The sequence below is a fragment of the Cuculus canorus genome, chromosome 16 (genome assembly GCF_017976375.1).
Source record: "Cuculus canorus isolate bCucCan1 chromosome 16, bCucCan1.pri, whole genome shotgun sequence".
NCBI lineage: Eukaryota > Metazoa > Chordata > Aves > Cuculiformes > Cuculidae > Cuculus > Cuculus canorus.
The window spans coordinates 1,077,728-1,100,642 of NC_071416.1; the positions used below are offsets into that span (position 1 = coordinate 1,077,728).

Below are 22,915 nucleotides of genomic sequence, written 5' to 3' on the forward strand. Positions count from 1 at the left end.
AAGGGAGGTGAGCTTTGAAAACAGAGACTGTGAGAACAGCGAGGCATTCCGAGGAGAGAGGTGCTAGGAAACAGGCAGTGTTGAAGCACAAAGGTGAAAAGCCTTGGTTAATCTTCAGGCTTGAAGGCCGGCAAGCTGTTCATCAGGTGGTGCCTTGGACCCCTTCTTTGTGTGGGAGAAGTGAACAGTGCTGTGACATGAGGTGCTGAACCGAGTCTCTTCGGCCACAGCAGCCAAGCTTCCACAAATCCCTGAACGCTGCTGCTCCCAGAGGGGCTGTTCCCTGCCAGGCGTCACCCCATCACATCCAATGGCTCGACACTGCAGAAGGGGACACTTGGATCTTGGGTTTCCTAGCAGAGAAACTTGGTGTATTTTCAGTTTCTTCAGTGAGCAAAGTTGCTCCTGCTGAGCCTTTCCTGAAGATTTCCAGCCCTGGAATAGATTCTGATGGGATTTCTGTTGGTGAGGGGGCACCTGTGGAAAAGGTGGTGGTTTTGCCTGACAGCCCTTGCCTGGGGTGCTTGCGTTTGTGCTGAGGGAGCCTTCTGCTGGCACCCAGGAGGGCCTTCCCCACCCGTCTGGGTCAGCAGTGCCGGTGACTTTTGGCAGCCTGGGGGGTGGTGTGTGCCCAGCGGATGCTCTTCCCCTTCCAGCCGCGACCCAGGAGCTCTTTGTCCTCCGGCAGCAGCCCTGGCACAGAACTCCAAGGACAGGACTCTCACTGCTCGCTATCCTGCTTGCAGATGTCCCAGCAGCAGGAGTTGTTGAGCCATGGACTGGAGGTGCTGCGCCAGGAGCCCTCTCACCAGGCGCACGCCCTGGCCGGGGTGTCCACGGAGAAGGAGTTGGTGCTGCAGGAGAAGGCTGCCCTCGAGGTGCCACTGGCAGCCACAGAGCGGGACAGACAAGGCCTTTCCGAGCAGCTGGCAGAGGCCAGGTAAGCGCAGGGAGGAGACCTGAGACAGGACATGATGGAATATCTGTGATGATAGAGGTGGTGAGCGTTGCCTGAGGAGTTATTGCATCCTGCCTGCTTTGCAGGCGTTTTCACCTTCCACAGACAGAAAATGGACGAATATGGAAAATGGAAAGAGTATCCCCTGATGTGACTGTTATTTTTGTGAGAGCTAAAGCTGAAAAAACTGTGCTGAGCCTGGGTCTCATGGTTATCCCCTTGCCTGTTGCTGAGGGAAGCCCAAAGCAAGCCAGACCTTGACTAGAATGTGAAGTTTCTCTCCAGTTTTGGTATCTTGTGTTGTGCTTTTGGACGCGGATCTTTGCTTACCGAGGAGTCTGGTGTTAGGCCTTCGCAACTTGAGGCTATTCTGTACGGATGCTGTGACTAGGACATGGCTCTTTAGGCTGAAGTTAGAGGCCCGTGCTAAGACTCTGGAAGGTCTTCTGTGTCCAGGGTAGCTCCTGTTCCGTGCAGCGCAGGAGCCAGTGTGGTTTGCATCATCATCAGAGAAACCTCTTTGGAATTCTCGTCAGGCTTTGGGTCCTGGACTCGTTACCATGTGCTGTTCAGAGACAGACATCATGGGGCAGTTACGCAGGGAAGGAACAAGATTCTGTCCTTCTGCTCTTTCAGGTTTCTAAGATCAAATGTGATAAGTTCTGTTTTCCAAAAAAACAAGCCAAACCAAAAAAAGCACAAAAGGTTCAAGGTATTTGTCCTCCTCATGGGGGTTCTAGAAGAGCGCAGAACTTGCAGAGCTCTACAACTGATAGTTTAGAGAGTGTTTGTCATGCTCCGTAACTGCTACACTTCCCCACCGCAGAGTGTGGTGTTAGCAAGGCTGCTAAATACCATTTTGAGTCAGTGTGTTTCCCGAGAGCTGCTGCTGCTTCTGAGCTCCAGCTTCTCTTATCTGATCCGGCTGAATTCAGTTTGATCCGTTCTTGGGTTCTTATTGAATTATTTAACGTTCGGCACCTTTGTTTAATTATTTTTTGCAAAGGGGTTGATCAGTTCTGAAGAACCTTTGGAACAGATAACAAAAACCCAACGATGGTTCTTGCCAGATATTGCTCTCCAGAGCTTTTTATTGCCTTACTTTGGGCCGCTCCCTTTTCTGTTCTGTTTTGGAGACTGACTTTGATTTGTGCTTAAAGCGGAGCGTGTTTCCTTTGGGCTGCCAGAGCCTGCTGCCATCAGAAATAGGTGCTTGTTCTCCTTGAAGATCCATCCTCATTGTCCATGGAAGTGCTTCAGCCCTCTCACTGTGGGTTTTATTGTTGCCCCTCACAGGTCACTGTTGCCCTGAAGAACGTTGTCCCCGGGAGGCAACGCTGTGCGCTGTGGGAACCTGGCCCACAGGGCGCTGTGTTAGAGCAGGAGGGAACTGCAGCTCCTGCTCCCAGAATCCTGTCTGGTTGAAGCCTGGGGATGGAAGGGTTTACCTGGGCAGGGGTTCATCTTCCATTGTAGAGGGGCGAGTTGGTTGGGTGCTGGCTCCTTAGCAACGCCTGAAGGAAAGCAGCAAGTTTGCCTCTTGCGCTCCCAGCAGTTTAAACTGAATGGTCCTTTTCTCTGTTTCCAGTTCATATAAAATCTAGTCCAGATTTCTTAGCAATGCTGCTCCAAGCACGAGATTTTATTGCGCCATCTGATATATTTCTTCAATCCCTTTGAAATACAGAGAGTCTGGAAAATTACCTGCCTATCCCATCCCTGCATTATGAACAGCGAGTTCGGAAGCCGCGAGTTACCAGGGAAATGCTCTTGTTCTATGCCCCCTGCAGAGCGGCTTGGAAGCAATGAGGAGAGAGGGGCTGTGAGCGGAGCATGGGCTCTTGCTGACACAGCCTTTGTGGGCGCAGCTCCCCATGTGTCCTTCATCAGACGGGAGCAGATTTGGCTCTTGAGACCAAACTTGGCTGAGCCGTATGTTCTGCTGGGGCGTAAGGGGAGCCTGGACATTCCCTCAGAGGGACCTGCGTTGCTGTTTGAAAGGGTAGAAATCTTTTTTCTGTCACGGGTTTCCGTGTACCCTATTTTCTGTACAGAAGTGTAGGGATCTTGAGCGACTTCTTCGCACACAAACTGCCTGTGGGCATCAGGAGCAAGAACCTAATTTCTCTCTATGTTCACAACTTGTAGGTCAGGGAGGGAGAGCCTGGAATCGGTCCTGTTTGAGGCTCAGCAGCACTTATTTCAGCTGGAGACCGGCAGGAGTCAGCTTGAAGTCCAACTTCATGCAGTCAGGCAGGCCAAGGATGCGTTGCAGGGTGAGAGCTTCATGTGCTTTGTTCCTGGTGATCCCTGTGCCTAGGGAAGTTGGTGTAGAAATAGCTGTCTGTCCGCAGTGCTTCTGGGGAGTGATGGAGCTGGAGAGAGATTCCTCCTACACTGCAGTTCCAGTGTCCTCAGGTCGGTAAAGTCAGAACCATTGTCTGTGTAGACTCTAATCTTGTCCTTTGTGGTGTTTGCAGGGGAAGTGAAGTGCCTCCAGTCTCCTCAGGAAACTGATCACAAAAAGGAACTGAAAGAGCTCCAGCAATACGTGGTAGGAACCAGTTTGCTTCTGAATTCTTCAAGCCAGCTTTGTGGGCTGGGTTTAGAAGAAGAAAAGCATGAGTGTGTGAGATGGCAGCAATCATCTGACCCTGGCGGCAAGTTGCTAGGCCATACAGCAGAGCCAGGGGCATGTACATGCAGGCAGTATGAGCAGCAGGGCCAGGGAGGGCATTCTCCTTCTCTACTGGGCTCTGGTGAGAGCTCACCTGGAACCCTGCGTCCAGTTCTGGAGTCCTGAGCACAGGAAGGACACGGATCTGTTGGAGTTAGTCCAGAAGCGCAAACAGGCAGTGGTCAGGGAGGGAAAGGGAGCATCTCCTTTACTTCGTGGTCGGGCTCAGTGATCTTGGCTAGGATGTGATTTCAGGAGGGCACAAAATCATTGCTGCATGCTGTTCGCGTGCACAGCACGCGTTTGTTTGTGAGAGGGATGAAACTTCACCGGCTTTTTGAGGACTTCAAGTCTTCAAGTCTTTCCCTCCACTCCTCAGGCACGTGAACGGGAAGAGCTGCAAGAGATGCTGGAGAAATTGGAAAAGGAGAAGGCAGAGAAAGAAGACGAAGAAGACGAGCATGAGGAGAAGCTGTTGAATATGAAGCAGAAGGTGGCTGTCATGCAAGCTCAACAAGAAGAGGAGCGAGCCAGAGTGGAAAAGGCCAAGCAAGAGGTAAAGACCAGGAAAGGAGAATTTCTGTGGGTTTTTGCAAGGCTGGAGCTGTGGGAAATGGGTGGCTCTGGGGATATGGAGCTTGGTGGAGCAGGCCTGACGTGCTTTGTGCAGGGAATCTGGAGGGGTGCGAGACGAGCAGGGCTGTCTTTGGGACTAGGAGTGAGACCTCTGTTAGGAAGCCAGGCAGAAACTGGCCTTTCCGTTCATATGGTTGTGCTGCTCTTGTGTGGTGTTTTTGGTAAGACATCCTTCCGAGTACGTTCACAGCTCTCTCACGGCTCCTCTTTTGGTGTTTACTGACATGTGCTTGTGGCCTTAACCCTGTCTAAGACCAAACTGAGTTTGTAGGACAGAATCTGCCCGGGGATGTTTTTTTGTCTGGTGGTTATGGGGTGATCGCAGAGTTGTTGACAAAAGAAGCGAGATATTTAAGGACTCCTCTGAAGTATTTCTGAGCGGTGCAACAGGGGTTGCTTGTGGGCTGGGTTTGACGTCACCTGCTGCTGAGCCATTCTGTGCCCAGCTCTCCTATGTCCCACTGAGCGTCCTACCCAAAGTCCTCTTTGTGCAGAGTGCCGAGGAACAGCGGTGCCCCGCCTGTGTCTGCGGGGACCAAACTGGCGGGGCGGCACTCAGAGACGACAGCGTGTCCCAGTCCTGTCAGTCCTTTAACCGAGTCCACTGAATCCCTTCAAACTGAAGTGGTTTTCACCAAACCAACGTAGAATGGGCAGATTTTCCGCAGGAGATGCATCTCCAGCCCTCTGGCAGCATTGCTTTGACTGCTGACCAGGTGCAAAAGTCGCTGTTGAAAGCCAGGCAGGACCAAGCAGAAAACAGGGAGAGCCTCCCCGGCAAGGCGAGGCACTTGACCCATGGCACACATTGTCCTGGGAGGTGATGAAGAGTTTGTTGGAGATTCAGCCCCAGACGGATGGGGTGTGGACCGTGTTTCTCCTGCCAATCTCCCCTAGGAAGCTGTGTCTCCAAGGGGGCGGAAAATGACCTGGAGAGGAGCGGCACAGTGTGCTGTGAATGAGTGAGCCTGTCAGCCTTTGAGTCGGACCACACGAAGTTTAAGCTCGGCTTCTCTTTATTTCTGGGCAGGTCCTGCTAGAACAGGAGAGTGAGAAGAATGTTTTATTACAGACGCTACTCCAGACCCAGGCAGAGATAAGAGAAGCCTGCGAGCAGCTCGAGCAGCTCAGGCAGGAGGTGAACGAGCAGCAAGAGAGCGGGCAGGTCAGTCTGACTGGAGGGTAGGTTGAAAGAAGAGGCACTTGGCAGTGGGACACGAGCAGAGAGAGAGGCGGAGAGAGCCAGGCGACAGTGCGAAGGGAAGTAACGAGAAAATATGCAGCGTGAGGTGTGGGACTGAGAAGGCCAGCACCAATCCAGGCTGGGCAGAGCAGCCCCAAAGAGAAGAGCTTGGGGTGCTGGGGGCTGAGAAGCTCCACGTAAGCTGTCAGTGTGTGCTTGCAGCCTAGAAAGCCAAACCGTGTCCTGGACTGCGTCCACAGCAGTGGGACCAGCAGGGCCAGGGAGGGGATTCTGCCACTCTGCTCTTGTGAGACCCCACCTGGAGCCCCGTGTCCAGTTCTGGAGTCCTGAGCACAGGAAGGACACGGATCTGTTGGAGTTAGTCCAGAAGCGGCTGCACCTCCCATCTGAGGACAGGCTGAGAGAGTTGGGGCTGTTCAGCCTGGAGAAGAGAAGGCTCTGGGGAGACCTTAGAGCAGCTTCCAGTCCTGAGAGGGGCTCCAGGAAAGCTGGGGATGGGCTCTGGATCAGGGAGTGCAGGGATAAGGGCAAGAGGGAACAGTTTTGAGCTGAAAGAGGGGAGGTGGAGATGAGATCTCAAGGAGAAATGTTTTGCTGTGAGGGTGGGGAGGCCCTGGCCCAGGTTGCCCAGTGAAGGTGTGGCTGCCTCATCCTGGGGTCAGTGCAGCCACAGGTTCAGTGTGGGCCCAAGACAAATGCAACAGAAGGCTGGGTGATCTCCACCCAACGCCTGGCAGTAAAACGGTAAGATCTTCCCGATCTCCCACCTACCATGAAGCAGAATCCTAACATTCCTGCCAGCTGCACCCACGGGAACTTGGTTCCTTTCCTTCTGTCCCTTCCTGTCCGACAGATGTTTTTTCTTTGGGCTTGAAGCGTACAGAACAGGCCCCTTGTTCCTGGCCATCCGTTCTTGGCCTGTTTTGGGTGGTGCGTGGGGGCACTGGCCTCTTTCCTCCCCCTGCGGTGCATCGGCATCTTTTCCTTGGTGGCAAGGGAGGTGAGCTTTGAAAACAGAGACTGTGAGAACAGCGAGGCATTCCGAGGAGAGAGGTGCTAGGAAACAGGCAGTGTTGAAGCACCAAGGCTGAAAAGCCTTGGTTAATCTTCAGGCTTGAAGGCCGGCAAGCTGTTCATCAGGTGGTGCCTTGGACCCCTTCTTTGTGTGGGAGAAGTGAACAGTGCTGTGACATGAGGTGCTGAACCGAGTCTCTTCGGCCACAGCAGCCAAGCTTCCACAAATCCCTGAACGCTGCTGCTCCCAGAGGGGCTGTTCCCTGCCAGGCGTCACCCCATCACATCCAATGGCTCGACACTGCAGAAGGGGACACTTGGATCTTGGGTTTCCTAGCAGAGAAACTTGGTGTATTTTCAGTTTCTTCAGTGAGCAAAGTTGCTCCTGCTGAGCCTTTCCTGAAGATTTCCAGCCCTGGAATAGATTCTGATGGGATTTCTGTTGGTGAGGGGGCACCTGTGGAAAAGGTGGTGGTTTTGCCTGACAGCCCTTGCCTGGGGTGCTTGCGTTTGTGCTGAGGGAGCCTTCTGCTGGCACCCAGGAGGGCCTTCCCCACCCGTCTGGGTCAGCAGTGCCGGTGACTTTTGGCAGCCTGGGGGGTTGGTGTGTGCCCAGCGGATGCTCTTCCCCTTCCAGCCGCGACCCAGGAGCTCTTTGTCCTCCGGCAGCAGCCCTGGCACAGAACTCCAAGGACAGGACTCTCACTGCTCGCTATCCTGCTTGCAGATGTCCCAGCAGCAGGAGTTGTTGAGCCATGGACTGGAGGTGCTGCGCCAGGAGCCCTCTCACCAGGCGCACGCCCTGGCCGGGGTGTCCACGGAGAAGGAGTTGGTGCTGCAGGAGAAGGCTGCCCTCGAGGTGCCACTGGCAGCCACAGAGCGGGACAGACAAGGCCTTTCCGAGCAGCTGGCAGAGGCCAGGTAAGCGCAGGGAGGAGACCTGAGACAGGACATGATGGAATATCTGTGATGATAGAGGTGGTGAGCGTTGCCTGAGGAGTTATTGCATCCTGCCTGCTTTGCAGGCGTTTTCACCTTCCACAGACAGAAAATGGACGAATATGGAAAATGGAAAGAGTATCCCCTGATGTGACTGTTATTTTTGTGAGAGCTAAAGCTGAAAAAACTGTGCTGAGCCTGGGTCTCATGGTTATCCCCTTGCCTGTTGCTGAGGGAAGCCCAAAGCAAGCCAGACCTTGACTAGAATGTGAAGTTTCTCTCCAGTTTTGGTATCTTGTGTTGTGCTTTTGGACGCGGATCTTTGCTTACCGAGGAGTTTGGCGTTAGGCCTTCGCAACTTGAGGCTATTCTGTACGGATGCTGTGACTAGGACATGGCTCTTTAGGCTGAAGTTAGAGGCCCGTGCTAAGACTCTGGAAGGTCTTCTGTGTCCAGGGTAGCTCCTGTTCCGTGCAGCGCAGGAGCCAGTGTGGTTTGCATCATCATCAGAGAAACCTCTTTGGAATTCTCGTCAGGCTTTGGGTCCTGGACTCGTTACCATGTGCTGTTCAGAGACAGACATCATGGGGCAGTTACGCAGGGAAGGAACAAGATTCTGTCCTTCTGCTCTTTCAGGTTTCTAAGATCAAATGTGATAAGTTCTGTTTTCCAAAAAAACAAGCCAAACCAAAAAAAGCACAAAAGGTTCAAGGTATTTGTCCTCCTCATGGGGGTTCTAGAAGAGCGCAGAACTTGCAGAGCTCTACAACTGATAGTTTAGAGAGTGTTTGTCATGCTCCGTAACTGCTACACTTCCCCACCGCAGAGTGTGGTGTTAGCAAGGCTGCTAAATACCATTTTGAGTCAGTGTGTTTCCCGAGAGCTGCTGCTGCTTCTGAGCTCCAGCTTCTCTTATCTGATCCGGCTGAATTCAGTTTGATCCGTTCTTGGGTTCTTATTGAATTATTTAACGTTCGGCACCTTTGTTTAATTATTTTTTGCAAAGGGGTTGATCAGTTCTGAAGAACCTTTGGAACAGATAACAAAAACCCAACGATGGTTCTTGCCAGATATTGCTCTCCAGAGCTTTTTATTGCCTTACTTTGGGCCGCTCCCTTTTCTGTTCTGTTTTGGAGACTGACTTTGATTTGTGCTTAAAGCGGAGCGAGTTTCCTTTGGGCTGCCAGAGCCTGCTGCCATCAGAAATAGGTGCTTGTTCTCCTTGAAGATCCATCCTCATTGTCCATGGAAGTGCTTCAGCCCTCTCACTGTGGGTTTTATTGTTGCCCCTCACAGGTCACTGTTGCCCTGAAGAACGTTGTCCCCGGGAGGCAACGCTGTGCGCTGTGGGAACCTGGCCCACAGGGCGCTGTGTTAGAGCAGGAGGGAACTGCAGCTCCTGCTCCCAGAATCCTGTCTGGTTGAAGCCTGGGGATGGAAGGGTTTACCTGGGCAGGGGTTCATCTTCCATTGTAGAGGGGCGAGTTGGTTGGGTGCTGGCTCCTTAGCAACGCCTGAAGGAAAGCAGCAAGTTTGCCTCTTGCGCTCCCAGCAGTTTAAACTGAATGGTCCTTTTCTCTGTTTCCAGTTCATATAAAATCTAGTCCAGATTTCTTAGCAATGCTGCTCCAAGCACGAGATTTTATTGCGCCATCTGATATATTTCTTCAATCCCTTTGAAATACAGAGAGTCTGGAAAATTACCTGCCTATCCCATCCCTGCATTATGAACAGCGAGTTCGGAAGCCGCGAGTTACCAGGGAAATGCTCTTGTTCTATGCCCCCTGCAGAGCGGCTTGGAAGCAATGAGGAGAGAGGGGCTGTGAGCGGAGCATGGGCTCTTGCTGATACAGCCTTTGTGGGCGCAGCTCCCCATGTGTCCTTCATCAGACGGGAGCAGATTTGGCTCTTGAGACCAAACTTGGCTGAGCCGTATGTTCTGCTGGGGCGTAAGGGGAGCCTGGACATTCCCTCAGAGGGACCTGCGTTGCTGTTTGAAAGGGTAGAAATCTTTTTTCTGTCACGGGTTTCCGTGTACCCTATTTTCTGTACAGAAGTGTAGGGATCTTGAGCGACTTCTTCGCACACAAACTGCCTGTGGGCATCAGGAGCAAGAACCTAATTTCTCTCTATGTTCACAACTTGTAGGTCAGGGAGGGAGAGCCTGGAATCGGTCCTGTTTGAGGCTCAGCAGCACTTATTTCAGCTGGAGACCGGCAGGAGTCAGCTTGAAGTCCAACTTCATACAGTCAGGCAGGCCAAGGATGCGTTGCAGGGTGAGAGCTTCATGTGCTTTGTTCCTGGTGATCCCTGTGCCTAGGGAAGTTGGTGTAGAAATAGCTGTCTGTCCGCAGTGCTTCTGGGGAGTGATGGAGCTGGAGAGAGATTCCTCCTACACTGCAGTTCCAGTGTCCTCAGGTCGGTAAAGTCAGAACCATTGTCTGTGTTAACTCTAATCTTGTCCTTTGTGGTGTTTGCAGGGGAAGTGAAGTGCCTCCAGTCTCCTCAGGAAACTGATCACAAAAAGGAACTGAAAGAGCTCCAGCAATACGTGGTAGGAACCAGTTTGCTTCTGAATTCTTCAAGCCAGCTTTGTGGGCTGGGTTTAGAAGAAGAAAAGCATGAGTGTGTGAGATGGCAGCAATCATCTGACCCTGGCGGCAAGTTGCTAGGCCATACAGCAGAGCCAGGGGCATGTACATGCAGGCAGTATGAGCAGCAGGGCCAGGGAGGGCATTCTCCTTCTCTACTGGGCTCTGGTGAGAGCTCACCTGGAACCCTGCGTCCAGTTCTGGAGTCCTGAGCACAGGAAGGACACGGATCTGTTGGAGTTAGTCCAGAAGCGCAAACAGGCAGTGGTCAGGGAGGGAAAGGGAGCATCTCCTTTACTTCGTGGTCGGGCTCAGTGATCTTGGCTAGGATGTGATTTCAGGAGGGCACAAAATCATTGCTGCATGCTGTTCGCGTGCACAGCACGCGTTTGTTTGTGAGAGGGATGAAACTTCACCGGCTTTTTGAGGACTTCAAGTCTTCAAGTCTTTCCCTCCACTCCTCAGGCACGTGAACGGGAAGAGCTGCAAGAGATGCTGGAGAAATTGGAAAAGGAGAAGGCAGAGAAAGAAGACGAAGAAGACGAGCATGAGGAGAAGCTGTTGAATATGAAGCAGAAGGTGGCTGTCATGCAAGCTCAACAAGAAGAGGAGCGAGCCAGAGTGGAAAAGGCCAAGCAAGAGGTAAAGACCAGGAAAGGAGAATTTCTGTGGGTTTTTGCAAGGCTGGAGCTGTGGGAAATGGGTGGCTCTGGGGATATGGAGCTTGGTGGAGCAGGCCTGACGTGCTTTGTGCAGGGAATCTGGAGGGGTGCGAGACGAGCAGGGCTGTCTTTGGGACTAGGAGTGAGACCTCTGTTAGGAAGCCAGGCAGAAACTGGCCTTTCCGTTCATATGGTTGTGCTGCTCTTGTGTGGTGTTTTTGGTAAGACATCCTTCCGAGTACGTTCACAGCTCTCTTACGGCTCCTCTTTTGGTGTTTACTGACATGTGCTTGTGGCCTTAACCCTGTCTAAGACCAAACTGAGTTTGTAGGACAGAATCTGCCCGGGGATGTTTTTTTGTCTGGTGGTTATGGGGTGATCGCAGAGTTGTTGACAAAAGAAGCGAGATATTTAAGGACTCCTCTGAAGTATTTCTGAGCGGTGCAACAGGGGTTGCTTGTGGGCTGGGTTTGACGTCACCTGCTGGTGAGCCATTCTGTGCCCAGCTCTCCTATGTCCCACTGAGCGTCCTACCCAAAGTCCTCTTTGTGCAGAGTGCCGAGGAACAGCGGTGCCCCGCCTGTGTCTGCGGGGACCGAAACTGGCGGGGCGGCACTCAGAGACGACAGCGTGTCCCAGTCCTGTCAGTCCTTTAACCGAGTCCACTGAATCCCTTCAAACTGAAGTGGTTTTCACCAAACCAACGTAGAATGGGCAGATTTCCCGCAGGAGATGCATCTCCAGCCCTCTGGCAGCATTGCTTTGACTGCTGACCAGGTGCAAAAGTCGCTGTTGAAAGCCAGGCAGGACCAAGCAGAAAACGGGGAGAGCCTCCCCGGCAAGGCGAGGCACTTGACCCATGGCACACATTGTCCTGGGAGGTGATGAAGAGTTTGTTGGAGATTCAGCCCCAGACGGATGGGGTGTGGACCGTGTTTCTCCTGCCAATCTCCCCTAGGAAGCTGTGTCTCCAAGGGGGCGGAAAATGACCTGGAGAGGAGCGGCACAGTGTGCTGTGAATGAGTGAGCCTGTCAGCCTTTGAGTCGGACCACACGAAGTTTAAGCTCGGCTTCTCTTTATTTCTGGGCAGGTCCTGCTAGAACAGGAGAGTGAGAAGAATGTTTTATTACAGACGCTACTCCAGACCCAGGCAGACATAAGAGAAGCCTGCGAGCAGCTCGAGCAGCTCAGGCAGGAGGTGAACGAGCAGCAAGAGAGCGGGCAGGTCAGTCTGACTGGAGGGTAGGTTGAAAGAAGAGGCACTTGGCAGTGGGACACGAGCAGAGAGAGAGGCGGAGAGAGCCAGGCGACAGTGCGAAGGGAAGTAACGAGAAAATATGCAGCGTGAGGTGTGGGACTGAGAAGGCCAGCACCAATCCAGGCTGGGCAGAGCAGCCCCAAAGAGAAGAGCTTGGGGTGCTGGGGGCTGAGAAGCTCCACGTAAGCTGTCAGTGTGTGCTTGCAGCCTAGAAAGCCAAACCGTGTCCTGGACTGCGTCCACAGCAGTGGGACCAGCAGGGCCAGGGAGGGGATTCTGCCACTCTGCTCTTGTGAGACCCCACCTGGAGCCCCGTGTCCAGTTCTGGAGTCCTGAGCACAGGAAGGACACGGATCTGTTGGAGTTAGTCCAGAAGCGGCTGCACCTCCCATCTGAGGACAGGCTGAGAGAGTTGGGGCTGTTCAGCCTGGAGAAGAGAAGGCTCTGGGGAGACCTTAGAGCAGCTTCCAGTCCTGAGAGGGGCTCCAGGAAAGCTGGGGATGGGCTCTGGATCAGGGAGTGCAGGGATAAGGGCAAGAGGGAACAGTTTTGAGCTGAAAGAGGGGAGGTGGAGATGAGATCTCAAGGAGAAATGTTTTGCTGTGAGGGTGGGGAGGCCCTGGCCCAGGTTGCCCAGTGAAGGTGTGGCTGCCTCATCCTGGGGTCAGTGCAGCCACAGGTTCAGTGTGGGCCCAAGACAAATGCAACAGAAGGCTGGGTGATCTCCACCCAACGCCTGGCAGCAAAACGGTAAGATCTTCCCGATCTCCCACCTACCATGAAGCAGAATCCTAACATTCCTGCCAGCTGCACCCACGGGAACTTGGTTCCTTTCCTTCTGTCCCTTCCTGTCCGACAGATGTTTTTTCTTTGGGCTTGAAGCGTACAGAACAGGCCCCTTGTTCCTGGCCATCCGTTCTTGGCCTGTTTTGGGTGGTGCGTGGGGGCACTGGCCTCTTTCCTCCCCCTGCGGTGCATCGGCATCTTTTCCTTGGTGGCAAGGGAGGTGAGCTTTGAAAACAGAGACTGTGAGAACAGCGAGGCATTCCGAGGAGAGAGGTGCTAGGAAACAGGCAGTGTTGAAGCACAAAGGTGAAAAGCCTTGGTTAATCTTCAGGCTTGAAGGCCGGCAAGCTGTTCATCAGGTGGTGCCTTGGACCCCTTCTTTGTGTGGGAGAAGTGAACAGTGCTGTGACATGAGGTGCTGAACCGAGTCTCTTCGGCCACAGCAGCCAAGCTTCCACAAATCCCTGAACGCTGCTGCTCCCAGAGGGGCTGTTCCCTGCCAGGCGTCACCCCATCACATCCAATGGCTCGACACTGCAGAAGGGGACACTTGGATCTTGGGTTTCCTAGCAGAGAAACTTGGTGTATTTTCAGTTTCTTCAGTGAGCAAAGTTGCTCCTGCTGAGCCTTTCCTGAAGATTTCCAGCCCTGGAATAGATTCTGATGGGATTTCTGTTGGTGAGGGGGCACCTGTGGAAAAGGTGGTGGTTTTGCCTGACAGCCCTTGCCTGGGGTGCTTGCGTTTGTGCTGAGGGAGCCTTCTGCTGGCACCCAGGAGGGCCTTCCCCACCCGTCTGGGTCAGCAGTGCCGGTGACTTTTGGCAGCCTGGGGGGTTGGTGTGTGCCCAGCGGATGCTCTTCCCCTTCCAGCCGCGACCCAGGAGCTCTTTGTCCTCCGGCAGCAGCCCTGGCACAGAACTCCAAGGACAGGACTCTCACTGCTCGCTATCCTGCTTGCAGATGTCCCAGCAGCAGGAGTTGTTGAGCCATGGACTGGAGGTGCTGCGCCAGGAGCCCTCTCACCAGGCGCACGCCCTGGCCGGGGTGTCCACGGAGAAGGAGTTGGTGCTGCAGGAGAAGGCTGCCCTCGAGGTGCCACTGGCAGCCACAGAGCGGGACAGACAAGGCCTTTCCGAGCAGCTGGCAGAGGCCAGGTAAGCGCAGGGAGGAGACCTGAGACAGGACATGATGGAATATCTGTGATGATAGAGGTGGTGAGCGTTGCCTGAGGAGTTATTGCATCCTGCCTGCTTTGCAGGCGTTTTCACCTTCCACAGACAGAAAATGGACGAATATGGAAAATGGAAAGAGTATCCCCTGATGTGACTGTTATTTTTGTGAGAGCTAAAGCTGAAAAAACTGTGCTGAGCCTGGGTCTCATGGTTATCCCCTTGCCTGTTGCTGAGGGAAGCCCAAAGCAAGCCAGACCTTGACTAGAATGTGAAGTTTCTCTCCAGTTTTGGTATCTTGTGTTGTGCTTTTGGACGCGGATCTTTGCTTACCGAGGAGTTTGGCGTTAGGCCTTCGCAACTTGAGGCTATTCTGTACGGATGCTGTGACTAGGACATGGCTCTTTAGGCTGAAGTTAGAGGCCCGTGCTAAGACTCTGGAAGGTCTTCTGTGTCCAGGGTAGCTCCTGTTCCGTGCAGCGCAGGAGCCAGTGTGGTTTGCATCATCATCAGAGAAACCTCTTTGGAATTCTCGTCAGGCTTTGGGTCCTGGACTCGTTACCATGTGCTGTTCAGAGACAGACATCATGGGGCAGTTACGCAGGGAAGGAACAAGATTCTGTCCTTCTGCTCTTTCAGGTTTCTAAGATCAAATGTGATAAGTTCTGTTTTCCAAAAAAACAAGCCAAACCAAAAAAAGCACAAAAGGTTCAAGGTATTTGTCCTCCTCATGGGGGTTCTAGAAGAGCGCAGAACTTGCAGAGCTCTACAACTGATAGTTTAGAGAGTGTTTGTCATGCTCCGTAACTGCTACACTTCCCCACCGCAGAGTGTGGTGTTAGCAAGGCTGCTAAATACCATTTTGAGTCAGTGTGTTTCCCGAGAGCTGCTGCTGCTTCTGAGCTCCAGCTTCTCTTATCTGATCCGGCTGAATTCAGTTTGATCCGTTCTTGGGTTCTTATTGAATTATTTAACGTTCGGCACCTTTGTTTAATTATTTTTTGCAAAGGGGTTGATCAGTTCTGAAGAACCTTTGGAACAGATAACAAAAACCCAACGATGGTTCTTGCCAGATATTGCTCTCCAGAGCTTTTTATTGCCTTACTTTGGGCCGCTCCCTTTTCTGTTCTGTTTTGGAGACTGACTTTGATTTGTGCTTAAAGCGGAGCGAGTTTCCTTTGGGCTGCCAGAGCCTGCTGCCATCAGAAATAGGTGCTTGTTCTCCTTGAAGATCCATCCTCATTGTCCATGGAAGTGCTTCAGCCCTCTCACTGTGGGTTTTATTGTTGCCCCTCACAGGTCACTGTTGCCCTGAAGAACGTTGTCCCCGGGAGGCAACGCTGTGCGCTGTGGGAACCTGGCCCACAGGGCGCTGTGTTAGAGCAGGAGGGAACTGCAGCTCCTGCTCCCAGAATCCTGTCTGGTTGAAGCCTGGGGATGGAAGGGTTTACCTGGGCAGGGGTTCATCTTCCATTGTAGAGGGGCGAGTTGGTTGGGTGCTGGCTCCTTAGCAACGCCTGAAGGAAAGCAGCAAGTTTGCCTCTTGCGCTCCCAGCAGTTTAAACTGAATGGTCCTTTTCTCTGTTTCCAGTTCATATAAAATCTAGTCCAGATTTCTTAGCAATGCTGCTCCAAGCACGAGATTTTATTGCGCCATCTGATATATTTCTTCAATCCCTTTGAAATACAGAGAGTCTGGAAAATTACCTGCCTATCCCATCCCTGCATTATGAACAGCGAGTTCGGAAGCCGCGAGTTACCAGGGAAATGCTCTTGTTCTATGCCCCCTGCAGAGCGGCTTGGAAGCAATGAGGAGAGAGGGGCTGTGAGCGGAGCATGGGCTCTTGCTGACTACAGCCTTTGTGGGCGCAGCTCCCCATGTGTCCTTTATCAGACGGGAGCAGATTTGGCTCTTGAGACCAAACTTGGCTGAGCCGTATGTTCTGCTGGGGCGTAAGGGGAGCCTGGACATTCCCTCAGAGGGACCTGCGTTGCTGTTTGAAAGGGTAGAAATCTTTTTTCTGTCACGGGTTTCCGTGTACCCTATTTTCTGTACAGAAGTGTAGGGATCTTGAGCGACTTCTTCGCACACAAACTGCCTGTGGGCATCAGGAGCAAGAACCTAATTTCTCTCTATGTTCACAACTTGTAGGTCAGGGAGGGAGAGCCTGGAATCGGTCCTGTTTGAGGCTCAGCAGCACTTATTTCAGCTGGAGACCGGCAGGAGTCAGCTTGAAGTCCAACTTCATGCAGTCAGGCAGGCCAAGGATGCGTTGCAGGGTGAGAGCTTCATGTGCTTTGTTCCTGGTGATCCCTGTGCCTAGGGAAGTTGGTGTAGAAATAGCTGTCTGTCCGCAGTGCTTCTGGGGAGTGATGGAGCTGGAGAGAGATTCCTCCTACACTGCAGTTCCAGTGTCCTCAGGTCGGTAAAGTCAGAACCATTGTCTGTGTTAACTCTAATCTTGTCCTTTGTGGTGTTTGCAGGGGAAGTGAAGTGCCTCCAGTCTCCTCAGGAAACTGATCACAAAAAGGAACTGAAAGAGCTCCAGCAATACGTGGTAGGAACCAGTTTGCTTCTGAATTCTTCAAGCCAGCTTTGTGGGCTGGGTTTAGAAGAAGAAAAGCATGAGTGTGTGAGATGGCAGCAATCATCTGACCCTGGCGGCAAGTTGCTAGGCCAGACAGCAGAGCCAGGGGCATGTACATGCAGGCAGTATGAGCAGCAGGGCCAGGGAGGGCATTCTCCTTCTCTACTGGGCTCTGGTGAGAGCTCACCTGGAACCCTGCGTCCAGTTCTGGAGTCCTGAGCACAGGAAGGACACGGATCTGTTGGAGTTAGTCCAGAAGCGCAAACAGGCAGTGGTCAGGGAGGGAAAGGGAGCATCTCCTTTACTTCGTGGTCGGGCTCAGTGATCTTGGCTAGGATGTGATTTCAGGAGGGCACAAAATCATTGCTGCATGCTGTTCGCGTGCACAGCACGCGTTTGTTTGTGAGAGGGATGAAACTTCACCGGCTTTTTGAGGACTTCAAGTCTTCAAGTCTTTCCCTCCACTCCTCAGGCACGTGAACGGGAAGAGCTGCAAGAGATGCTGGAGAAATTGGAAAAGGAGAAGGCAGAGAAAGAAGACGAAGAAGACGAGCATGAGGAGAAGCTGCTGAATATGAAGCAGAAGGTGGCTGTCATGCAAGCTCAACAAGAAGAGGAGCGAGCCAGAGTGGAAAAGGCCAAGCAAGAGGTAAAGACCAGGAAAGGAGAATTTCTGTGGGTTTTTGCAAGGCTGGAGCTGTGGGAAATGGGTGGCTCTGGGGATATGGAGCTTGGTGGAGCAGGCCTGACGTGCTTTGTGCAGGGAATCTGGAGGGGTGCGAGACGAGCAGGGCTGTCTTTGGGACTAGGAGTGAGAGCTCTGTTAGGAAGCCAGGCAGAAACTGGCCTTTCCGTTCATATGGTTGTGCTGCTCTTGTGTGGTGTTTTTGGTAAGACATCCTTCCGAGTACGTTCACAGCTCTCTTACGGCTCCTCTTTTGGTGTTTACTGACATGTGCTTGTGGCCTTAACCCTGTCTAAGACCAAACTGAGTTTGTAGGACAGAATCTGCCCGGGGATGTTTTTTTGTCTGGTGGTTATGGGGTGATCGCAGAGTTGTTGACAAAAGAAGCGAGATATTTAAGGACTCCTCTGAAGTATTTCTGAGCGGTGCAACAGGGGTTGCTTGTGGGCTGGGTTTGACGTCACCTGCTGGTGAGCCATTCTGTGCCCAGCTCTCCTATGTCCCACTGAGCGTCCTACCCAAAGTCCTCTTTGTGCAGAGTGCCGAGGAACAGCGGTGCCCCGCCTGTGTCTGCGGGGACCGAACTGGCGGGGCGGCACTCAGAGACGACAGCGTGTCCCAGTCCTGTCAGTCCTTTAACCGAGTCCACTGAATCCCTTCAAACTGAAGTGGTTTTCACCAAACCAACGTAGAATGGGCAGATTTCCTGCAGGAGATGCATCTCCAGCCCTCTGGCAGCATTGCTTTGACTGCTGACCAGGTGCAAAAGTCGCTGTTGAAAGCCAGGCAGGACCAAGCAGAAAACAGGGAGAGCCTCCCCGGCAAGGCGAGGCACTTGACCCATGGCACACATTGTCCTGGGAGGTGATGAAGAGTTTGTTGGAGATTCAGCCCCAGACGGATGGGGTGTGGACCGTGTTTCTCCTGCCAATCTCCCCTAGGAAGCTGTGTCTCCAAGGGGGCGGAAAATGACCTGGAGAGGAGCGGCACAGTGTGCTGTGAATGAGTGAGCCTGTCAGCCTTTGAGTCGGACCACACGAAGTTTAAGCTCGGCTTCTCTTTATTTCTGGGCAGGTCCTGCTAGAACAGGAGAGTGAGAAGAATGTTTTATTACAGACGCTACTCCAGACCCAGGCAGAGATAAGAGAAGCCTGCGAGCAGCTCGAGCAGCTCAGGCAGGAGGTGAACGAGCAGCAAGAGAGCGGGCAGGTCAGTCTGACTGGAGGGTAGGTTGAAAGAAGAGGCACTTGGCAGTGGGACACGAGCAGAGAGAGAGGCGGAGAGAGCCAGGCGACAGTGCGAAGGGAAGTAACGAGAAAATATGCAGCGTGAGGTGTGGGACTGAGAAGGCCAGCACCAATCCAGGCTGGGCAGAGCAGCCCCAAAGAGAAGAGCTTGGGGTGCTGGGGGCTGAGAAGCTCCACGTAAGCTGTCAGTGTGTGCTTGCAGCCTAGAAAGCCAAACCGTGTCCTGGACTGCGTCCACAGCAGTGGGACCAGCAGGGCCAGGGAGGGGATTCTGCCACTCTGCTCTTGTGAGACCCCACCTGGAGCCCCGTGTCCAGTTCTGGAGTCCTGAGCACAGGAAGGACACGGATCTGTTGGAGTTAGTCCAGAAGCGGCTGCACCTCCCATCTGAGGACAGGCTGAGAGAGTTGGGGCTGTTCAGCCTGGAGAAGAGAAGGCTCTGGGGAGACCTTAGAGCAGCTTCCAGTCCTGAGAGGGGCTCCAGGAAAGCTGGGGATGGGCTCTGGATCAGGGAGTGCAGGGATAAGGGCAAGAGGGAACAGTTTTGAGCTGAAAGAGGGGAGGTGGAGATGAGATCTCAAGGAGAAATGTTTTGCTGTGAGGGTGGGGAGGCCCTGGCCCAGGTTGCCCAGTGAAGGTGTGGCTGCCTCATCCTGGGGTCAGTGCAGCCACAGGTTCAGTGTGGGCCCAAGACAAATGCAACAGAAGGCTGGGTGATCTCCACCCAACGCCTGGCAGCAAAACGGTAAGATCTTCCCGATCTCCCACCTACCATGAAGCAGAATCCTAACATTCCTGCCAGCTGCACCCACGGGAACTTGGTTCCTTTCCTTCTGTCCCTTCCTGTCCGACAGATGTTTTTTCTTTGGGCTTGAAGCGTACAGAACAGGCCCCTTGTTCCTGGCCATCCGTTCTTGGCCTGTTTTGGGTGGTGCGTGGGGGCACTGGCCTCTTTCCTCCCCCTGCGGTGCATCGGCATCTTTTCCTTGGTGGCAAGGGAGGTGAGCTTTGAAAACAGAGACTGTGAGAACAGCGAGGCATTCCGAGGAGAGAGGTGCTAGGAAACAGGCAGTGTTGAAGCACAAAGGCGAAAAGCCTTGGTTAATCTTCAGGCTTGAAGGCCGGCAAGCTGTTCATCAGGTGGTGCCTTGGACCCCTTCTTTGTGTGGGAGAAGTGAACAGTGCTGTGACATGAGGTGCTGAACCGAGTCTCTTCGGCCACAGCAGCCAAGCTTCCACAAATCCCTGAACGCTGCTGCTCCCAGAGGGGCTGTTCCCTGCCAGGCGTCACCCCATCACATCCAATGGCTCGACACTGCAGAAGGGGACACTTGGATCTTGGGTTTCCTAGCAGAGAAACTTGGTGTATTTTCAGTTTCTTCAGTGAGCAAAGTTGCTCCTGCTGAGCCTTTCCTGAAGATTTCCAGCCCTGGAATAGATTCTGATGGGATTTCTGTTGGTGAGGGGGCACCTGTGGAAAAGGTGGTGGTTTTGCCTGACAGCCCTTGCCTGGGGTGCTTGCGTTTGTGCTGAGGGAGCCTTCTGCTGGCACCCAGGAGGGCCTTCCCCACCCGTCTGGGTCAGCAGTGCCGGTGACTTTTGGCAGCCTGGGGGGTTGGTGTGTGCCCAGCGGATGCTCTTCCCCTTCCAGCCGCGACCCAGGAGCTCTTTGTCCTCCGGCAGCAGCCCTGGCACAGAACTCCAAGGACAGGACTCTCACTGCTCGCTATCCTGCTTGCAGATGTCCCAGCAGCAGGAGTTGTTGAGCCATGGACTGGAGGTGCTGCGCCAGGAGCCCTCTCACCAGGCGCACGCCCTGGCCGGGGTGTCCACGGAGAAGGAGTTGGTGCTGCAGGAGAAGGCTGCCCTCGAGGTGCCACTGGCAGCCACAGAGCGGGACAGACAAGGCCTTTCCGAGCAGCTGGCAGAGGCCAGGTAAGCGCAGGGAGGAGACCTGAGACAGGACATGATGGAATATCTGTGATGATAGAGGTGGTGAGCGTTGCCTGAGGAGTTATTGCATCCTGCCTGCTTTGCAGGCGTTTTCACCTTCCACAGACAGAAAATGGACGAATATGGAAAATGGAAAGAGTATCCCCTGATGTGACTGTTATTTTTGTGAGAGCTAAAGCTGAAAAAACTGTGCTGAGCCTGGGTCTCATGGTTATCCCCTTGCCTGTTGCTGAGGGAAGCCCAAAGCAAGCCAGACCTTGACTAGAATGTGAAGTTTCTCTCCAGTTTTGGTATCTTGTGTTGTGCTTTTGGACGCGGATCTTTGCTTACCGAGGAGTTTGGCGTTAGGCCTTCGCAACTTGAGGCTATTCTGTACGGATGCTGTGACTAGGACATGGCTCTTTAGGCTGAAGTTAGAGGCCCGTGCTAAGACTCTGGAAGGTCTTCTGTGTCCAGGGTAGCTCCTGTTCCGTGCAGCGCAGGAGCCAGTGTGGTTTGCATCATCATCAGAGAAACCTCTTTGGAATTCTCGTCAGGCTTTGGGTCCTGGACTCGTTACCATGTGCTGTTCAGAGACAGACATCATGGGGCAGTTACGCAGGGAAGGAACAAGATTCTGTCCTTCTGCTCTTTCAGGTTTCTAAGATCAAATGTGATAAGTTCTGTTTTCCAAAAAAACAAGCCAAACCAAAAAAAGCACAAAAGGTTCAAGGTATTTGTCCTCCTCATGGGGGTTCTAGAAGAGCGCAGAACTTGCAGAGCTCTACAACTGATAGTTTAGAGAGTGTTTGTCATGCTCCGTAACTGCTACACTTCCCCACCGCAGAGTGTGGTGTTAGCAAGGCTGCTAAATACCATTTTGAGTCAGTGTGTTTCCCAAGAGCTGCTGCTGCTTCTGAGCTCCAGCTTCTCTTATCTGATCCGGCTGAATTCAGTTTGATCCGTTCTTGGGTTCTTATTGAATTATTTAACGTTCGGCACCTTTGTTTAATTATTTTTTGCAAAGGGGTTGATCAGTTCTGAAGAACCTTTGGAACAGATAACAAAAACCCAACGATGGTTCTTGCCAGATATTGCTCTCCAGAGCTTTTTATTGCCTTACTTTGGGCCGCTCCCTTTTCTGTTCTGTTTTGGAGACTGACTTTGATTTGTGCTTAAAGCGGAGCGAGTTTCCTTTGGGCTGCCAGAGCCTGCTGCCATCAGAAATAGGTGCTTGTTCTCCTTGAAGATCCATCCTCATTGTCCATGGAAGTGCTTCAGCCCTCTCACTGTGGGTTTTATTGTTGCCCCTCACAGGTCACTGTTGCCCTGAAGAACGTTGTCCCCGGGAGGCAACGCTGTGCGCTGTGGGAACCTGGCCCACAGGGCGCTGTGTTAGAGCAGGAGGGAACTGCAGCTCCTGCTCCCAGAATCCTGTCTGGTTGAAGCCTGGGGATGGAAGGGTTTACCTGGGCAGGGGTTCATCTTCCATTGTAGAGGGGCGAGTTGGTTGGGTGCTGGCTCCTTAGCAACGCCTGAAGGAAAGCAGCAAGTTTGCCTCTTGCGCTCCCAGCAGTTTAAACTGAATGGTCCTTTTCTCTGTTTCCAGTTCATATAAAATCTAGTCCAGATTTCTTAGCAATGCTGCTCCAAGCACGAGATTTTATTGCGCCATCTGATATATTTCTTCAATCCCTTTGAAATACAGAGAGTCTGGAAAATTACCTGCCTATCCCATCCCTGCATTATGAACAGCGAGTTCGGAAGCCGCGAGTTACCAGGGAAATGCTCTTGTTCTATGCCCCCTGCAGAGCGGCTTGGAAGCAATGAGGAGAGAGGGGCTGTGAGCGGAGCATGGGCTCTTGCTGATACAGCCTTTGTGGGCGCAGCTCCCCATGTGTCCTTCATCAGACGGGAGCAGATTTGGCTCTTGAGACCAAACTTGGCTGAGCCGTATGTTCTGCTGGGGCGTAAGGGGAGCCTGGACATTCCCTCAGAGGGACCTGCGTTGCTGTTTGAAAGGGTAGAAATCTTTTTTCTGTCACGGGTTTCCGTGTACCCTATTTTCTGTACAGAAGTGTAGGGATCTTGAGCGACTTCTTCGCACACAAACTGCCTGTGGGCATCAGGAGCAAGAACCTAATTTCTCTCTATGTTCACAACTTGTAGGTCAGGGAGGGAGAGCCTGGAATCGGTCCTGTTTGAGGCTCAGCAGCACTTATTTCAGCTGGAGACCGGCAGGAGTCAGCTTGAAGTCCAACTTCATGCAGTCAGGCAGGCCAAGGATGCGTTGCAGGGTGAGAGCTTCATGTGCTTTGTTCCTGGTGATCCCTGTGCCTAGGGAAGTTGGTGTAGAAATAGCTGTCTGTCCGCAGTGCTTCTGGGGAGTGATGGAGCTGGAGAGAGATTCCTCCTACACTGCAGTTCCAGTGTCCTCAGGTCGGTAAAGTCAGAACCATTGTCTGTGTTAACTCTAATCTTGTCCTTTGTGGTGTTTGCAGGGGAAGTGAAGTGCCTCCAGTCTCCTCAGGAAACTGATCACAAAAAGGAACTGAAAGAGCTCCAGCA

At 52.9% G+C, this 22,915-nt stretch overlaps 1 protein-coding gene across 1 annotated transcript in view; it reads left to right on the forward strand.

Annotated features, from left to right (window-relative positions):
* LOC128849186 (centrosome-associated protein CEP250-like) overlaps nucleotides 1–22,915 on the forward strand; it is a 53,180-nt gene that overhangs the window by 15,950 nt on the left and 14,315 nt on the right. The window contains exons 14-27 of the mRNA XM_054081214.1: nucleotides 747–940; nucleotides 3,107–3,234; nucleotides 3,439–3,512; nucleotides 4,015–4,191; nucleotides 5,302–5,436; nucleotides 7,217–7,410; nucleotides 9,577–9,704; nucleotides 9,909–9,982; nucleotides 10,485–10,661; nucleotides 11,773–11,907; nucleotides 13,687–13,880; nucleotides 16,048–16,175; nucleotides 16,380–16,453; nucleotides 16,956–17,132. Coding sequence (XP_053937189.1) covers nucleotides 747–940; nucleotides 3,107–3,234; nucleotides 3,439–3,512; nucleotides 4,015–4,191; nucleotides 5,302–5,436; nucleotides 7,217–7,410; nucleotides 9,577–9,704; nucleotides 9,909–9,982; nucleotides 10,485–10,661; nucleotides 11,773–11,907; nucleotides 13,687–13,880; nucleotides 16,048–16,175; nucleotides 16,380–16,453; nucleotides 16,956–17,132 — 1,989 coding nt within the window. The remainder of the gene's footprint in view (nucleotides 1–746; nucleotides 941–3,106; nucleotides 3,235–3,438; nucleotides 3,513–4,014; nucleotides 4,192–5,301; nucleotides 5,437–7,216; nucleotides 7,411–9,576; nucleotides 9,705–9,908; nucleotides 9,983–10,484; nucleotides 10,662–11,772; nucleotides 11,908–13,686; nucleotides 13,881–16,047; nucleotides 16,176–16,379; nucleotides 16,454–16,955; nucleotides 17,133–22,915) is intronic.